This window comes from Cyanistes caeruleus, chromosome 15 (genome assembly GCF_971803275.1).
Source record: "Cyanistes caeruleus chromosome 15, bCyaCae1.hap1.1, whole genome shotgun sequence".
In the NCBI taxonomy this organism is placed as follows: Eukaryota; Metazoa; Chordata; class Aves; order Passeriformes; family Paridae; genus Cyanistes; species Cyanistes caeruleus.
This window is the reverse complement of record NC_141715.1, coordinates 10,310,011-10,316,010: the sequence shown is the minus strand read 5'-3', so window position 1 is coordinate 10,316,010 and position 6,000 is coordinate 10,310,011. Positions and strand designations below refer to the sequence as shown.

At 41.3% G+C, this 6,000-nt stretch overlaps 1 protein-coding gene across 8 annotated transcripts in view; it reads right to left on the bottom strand.

Annotated features, from left to right (window-relative positions):
* Positions 1-2,078: 2,078 nt before the first annotated feature.
* FSTL4 (follistatin like 4) overlaps positions 2,079-6,000 on the bottom strand; it is a 205,823-nt gene continuing 201,901 nt past the window's right edge. For all 8 annotated transcript variants that reach the window (XM_086851541.1, XM_086851545.1, XM_086851540.1 and 5 more), the window contains one exon: positions 2,079-5,408. In XM_086851541.1, the coding sequence (XP_086707667.1) occupies positions 4,712-5,408 (697 nt within the window). In that variant the 3' untranslated portion in view covers positions 2,079-4,711. The remainder of the gene's footprint in view (positions 5,409-6,000) is intronic.

Sequence of the window (6,000 nt, the reverse complement as noted above, 5' to 3'; positions counted from 1 at the left end):
TTAATGAATAATATTGGGTGTCTATTTGCAGCTCCTTCATCAGATGGTTTTTCCTTCACTAGCAGAGAGGAGCAGTCCATTCCTGGGCTTGCAATGCTTGGCTGGGAATTTTTCAACCCACACACCATCATACCATCATGTGTATAGAAGGAACATGAGTCTTCCTGATCTCCAGATGGAGAGATGTCCCTGGTTCATTTCAGTCTACTTCAAAACATTAACAACAGAAAGAACATAAACAAAGATCCCTTTCTGCAGAAGTGGCTGGGGGAAGCTGGCAGCAGCTGAATGGGACACCACAGTGATGGGCAGGAGCTGTGCCCACATCATATCTGAAGTACCTTGTGTTACAGGTGCACAAAGCAGAAAGGAGGTGTGAAACGTGGATTGTGGATGCTCCATCCCTGGCAGGGTGGTTCAAGGCCAGGTTGGACAGGGCTTGGAGCAACCTGGTCTAGTGGAAGGTTTCCCTGCCTATGACAGGGCTTGGAATGAGATGACCCTAAAGTCTCCTCCAACCCAAACCATTCTCTGATGATTAACTCCAGAAACAGCTGCTGCTGGTACCTGCTGTGGAAGACCACGACTGGCAGAGGGGATGTACTTCTGTAGGTTAGAGCCTGGCAGGCTGGGGGAAATGAGCTCTAGTGAGCAAACAGCAGAACTGGAAGAGCCAATTGTAAGATTGATCTCTATTTCCCATAACTTAACCACACTATAGGGGCTTTTTTTCTCTTTTTGGCCCATGGGAAAATGTACAAAGCAGTGAGTCAGGTGATTTGTGCTGGTTTCAAATGGGAAACAGAGTGGAAATTGCAATCCAATACAGAAAGCCAGTGCTGCTGCTTGCCTTGCATAGTGCACTTCCTTACGAAAAACAGGATTTACCCCCAGGTTTTCTAAGAAAGCAATTACTGGAGAGTGAGGTGGTGACTCAAGGGTACATGGCAGATAGGGAAATCCCAGGGTCTTGGGAGGTCAGTGAAGGGTGACAGCTCTACCTGTCACCTGAGAGATGGTCACAAAGCCTTGTACAGGGAGGGACAAAGGTGGTCTTAGGGAAAAAATACAAAGGCATTTTGGCATGCCTACATATCTTATGAATAACCAGGTTATTGCACACAGGTCTCCCCAGCCTCTGTTCCTGTGTTCCTGTTCATTTTGTTGACCTGCTGTAGGATCATTCAGGGAATTAGCCATTATCTCCTTAAAGAATTGAGATCTTGACCTGCTTTATCCATTTTACACAGTGCCCAGTGCACTACCAGGCACTCTGGCAGCTAAGACCTAATCACCGTATAAATCAAGTAAATAAGTACCTGTCAACAGGTCATCAGGACTGGTGTTCCTCTTGGGCAAAGCTGTGTTCATGGAGGTCAATGCAGCAAAATGGCCCAAGACCTTCAAGGCTGAGTGTTTTACAATAGTTCCTCATGAAGACTTTTTTTGAAGGGGGGGACCAACCCACCCTGCCAGTTCCTATCTCCCACTCATTCTGTAGACAAGCCCACCAAAATATTTTGGTGCTTTTGTTGATTTTTTTTAGTGGTATAAAAAAATAAAGTATTTAATGATAAGAATATGTTAATCATCACAGATTCCAAATAAAGGACTTGTGAGTTTTGCTTCCAGTTTTAAAATGGATGGTTTCTGAATAGGCACTTCCATTCAGAAAGCGAAAATATTGAGGGAAATGCTAAGACAAAGCAGCATTTCTATCATACTGTTTAACCTCAGTGATGAATGGCAAATACCATTCTGATTTTGGCACTGGAGTCTTAGTGGCAACCAAGGATTTTTTTTCCCATTATTCTAGTGTCAAAACATCCTACTGGCATATGAGTGTATAGGATAATGAAAAGGTCATTAATTCAACTTAGATCAATTTTGATTAATCACCATGATTAACTAATAAGTTAGTAACAAGGAATTTAGTGTGAATTGGTGGAGAACCAAAAGGATAGGGAAAGAAATTGCCCACAAGGAAATTTAGTCTCTTTTTTACAGAGTTGAAAGGCAAATATGAGTTGAAACATTTTTTTGAGTATATATAAAATTTCTGTGTCATAAAAAAAAAATCAGAGTAACAAATGTGCAGCACTTTAATGTCAGATTTGACTGTCATTGGAACTGCTCACAAGTATTGTGGACAATCTAAATTATACTTCATTTTCTAAGTATGATATATAACCATTAGGATACTTTAGAAAGACACATCACTAGAACTTGGGCTGCAGAGGGAACAAAGGGAACATCTTTGGAAGGTCCAAGTGAGATTTTTTCAAGTGAATGCTATTCCAATACTTTGTGACAAACAGGAAGAGTGAGGTCTGTTATACATCTTTCACAGCCTATATATAAACCAGCCTCAAGAATATTTACCTGAACATATATATACAGATTTGTTTTCTTTTAATATTCTTAGAAAAGTAATATTTGCTTGATCTATGACACAATGAACGTCTCTACGGGGAAAAATTACCATAGGCATAATAAAATACTCAAGAAGTCATAAAAGGTAACACGAGAGCAGTGTTTGGCCTTGGTAAAAGACATTTAGGATGGCTGCAATGTATGGATACAGCTTTGTTCAAGAAAGGAGCTGTGCATATTTAAAGGTACTTACAAAGCTGGTCTTCTCCTTTCTTTGACATGGGATATGTTTCCTAATGGGATGAGTACAAGACCATGGGCACCATGCATCGCTAAAGGAAGGCTGTGCTGATCTGTTTCACATGTCTGTGCTGCAATGATGGAAGAGTCTTTTCTAACCCCTATGGCTTGTAAATGAAAGAAATGTAGGATTCAGCATATCGGTGTTGAAGGACAATTTCAAGGACTCCATGTTTAATGAATTAATAGGATTCAGCTCCCCTTCTTCATCTGTCAGAACAGATTTTTATATTCTCTACAGAACTGAAATGGTGTAAAATACCTCAGGTCTACAGCCATGCTAAAATGCTGCTGTTGTGATAAAGTTAAACATTTAAAGCAAAGATTGCCAGTGTTATGTGGTATCCTTCTTGCTTAAAATCCTTCTGTGTGTGTTGTGGAATGGGTGACTTAAGCATCTGTGGAGGGAAATAATTACGACACCACTACCTATGACTGCATGTGTTCAAGGGCAGCTTTTTACAGACTCTGGGCAACAAGGTCCTCAGCAAACCAAGCTGGGTTTTTCCAGAGGCCAGTGGGTGACTCCAATGCTATTGATATTTACCTGCAGAAAGGTTTTACCCACCTGCAGACCCCATTTTCCAAGTGATGGTTACAATTGCTTGGGTGGCAAGACTTCTTGCCTGGCTCTGCTGCCACAGCTGCTTTTGCCCTCATTACTTCATGGTGATGGATATAGAAAGTTAGAAAAATGCAAGTAGAAAAGTTTTTAATATCTTCCAAGTGTGCAAATAAATGGCTGTATGTTTTTATGGGAACTCGTCTGAACTTTCTCAATGTCAGCTGTTGCATTCTTGGATAATTCAGCTGCTTTTACAAGAATGTCTTTGCTCATAACTAAAAGATAATTGACTATAAACAAGTGTACTATAAACAGAGAGAAAAAAAAAAATACAAAGAAAAATTGTTTCCTGGTTGTTCTGAGAAGAAATAGGCAAATTAAGGCTGTGACTAGAAAATGAGTGAGTTTTCTATTAAAAATAATCTCTGTTATTTTAACTGTTTTTTATGAAGAACCAAGTGGTTTCAGTGCTCCTAAATATTTAACGAGAGAAACCAATGATTTCTAGAAGTGTTGCTGTTTCCAATGGGAATAACCATAACTAATTCTCTTCTCTGCCCCCAAAGAGCAGATTTTGCATATTTTTCCTGAACTGACCACACTCATGAGCTGTGGAAAGACTAATGCCACCTTCTCAACAAAATTGTTTACATAAACTCTGACACCTCCCCCGGGCCCCAAATCAGTATTTTCTGGCTTCTACACAGGCCTGGATGGGTAATGGCCTGGATATTTCATGGCAAATTTCTCAAATACAATCACACAAATATGCACTGAAAGAGGGGGAACTCATCCCATTGCCTTCAGTAGGACTAAGAGCAAAATGAAGTGCAGAAGCAAGCGAGCTGACAGTTACTATTTCTGTGATGCCTCCTTCTGAAATCACATCTGTGAATCCTCTCAAAGCCACCCTGCAAAGAAAACTGATCAGTTTTCATTAAATCACTCTCCTAGGTTTCTCTGAGTTGAAAAGTGCTCTGATGTTTGCTTTCCCTCATCATCCAAAGGTGAATATTCAGAGGTGAATAATCCTTGCTACTGCCGTCTCCCTGTGCTGGGGAGGGGTAGTCAGTGCAGCCAACAGGCAAGGGATAAGGGAAGAAAACTGATGCTTGGACATAACATAAAAGCTCCTCAGTATGGAAAATCAAAATCTGTTTTGATCTACAGAATTACTAAATTTCGTGGCTTGTATGATATCTCAGTGGAGATATTCGCTTCTCAGCATTTTTCTCATAACCACAAATCACACCCACAAATAAAAACTATCCCTTCAAAACCACTTCCTATTAGCAGAGCATACCTTATATTATAAAACTTGCAAGTAGACCAGTGTTGTACCATGAAGCCTATACAGGGGTTTTTTGTCTTTTTTTTTCCCAGTGTAAAAATATACAATGCTACTGCTCATTTCCTGCAGTGTAAAGGTCCAACTGGTCCTTGCCTGCTGAAGGCTCCACTGCTACTGCCCTTTCATACCTCCCCAACCCAAACCACTGTGTTACCCCTCCTTATACCTGAAACCTCACAGCGTAATGTATTTTGTCTCCCATTTATAACAAACAAAGAATCTTTAGCTGGTGTAACGAGATACTGTCCAAATAATCCACTGTCTTTCATAATTCTGTTGTAGCTGCTCCAGGGCCAGTCTTTGGATGTGATAGGGTCCTTTAAATTCTTCAGTACATTCATTATCCCTGTTGACAGCTCTACAAAAAGCACATCTGTCTGCAGATGTGAAGTAGCATATATATAGTACTGATTGCCTTCAGTGAAAGAGGGTTGAAACGTGACATCAGAAACGTGTATGTTTGTTTTTAAATCATAAATCAGCTTGATTTCCCCTCGGACAGTTAGAGCCTGGACGTTGATGCTGCCGCTGCCTTGCTCGGCGCTGACCAGGTAGCGCCCATCGGGCGACACGTGGGGCGTGCCCGCCACGGCGCCATTGGGGCCGATGACGGTGTCGGTGACACTGTCGATGATGAGCTGCAGCGCTGCCGAGCGCTTCCTCCTGCACTGCACGAAGTAGTAACCACCCAGGTGTGTGTAGGCCATGGCCTGAGGCACGCAGCTGTAGGCTTTGAGGTCGATGGTCTTGATGTGGGTCACAGTTTCCAGGTCGATCTTGTGAACCGCTTGTTTTGTCCGGTTAAAAATGAAGCCAAACCTGAGACAGAAAACAACACACTGATGTCACCTCTGGAGACATGGTGACATGCCTGAGCAAAGAGAAAAGTCAGCAGAACTGGGAACCTTTTATTCTGCGGGTTTTGGAAGCGTGTGCAATAATACTGTCTCTTGTTGTAAGAAATGACTTGTTTTAGGGCTTCTAAAACATCCTAGAAGGAGGAATATATTTCAGTTCAAATTAGCAACCTGATCCTGGAAATTTGAATATGTGCTTAGCTTGTTTGAATCTTCAAGAGCCAAGATCTTATATTGGGAAGACCATTTTCTATAGAAATGATATCAAGGTTTGGGTGTTCAGCAGGCTAACACTGACCAGGTTGCATTTAATCTGTCTGAGATTACAGTCATGAAATTCAATATATACTCAAGCCTTCAGTTTCAAAATAGAAAAACATTCAAAATAAAGCATATTGCTGCCAGGTTGGGGCCAGAGAGTAACTATATATAATAAATAGAGCTGTGTACAATATAATGCATAACCACTGAATGAAGACCATATCTAATCTCATCTGTTAACTGACAGCACCAGGGGGAAGCTGTGGTGTGTGTTTTTCACCATGGTGCCTAGG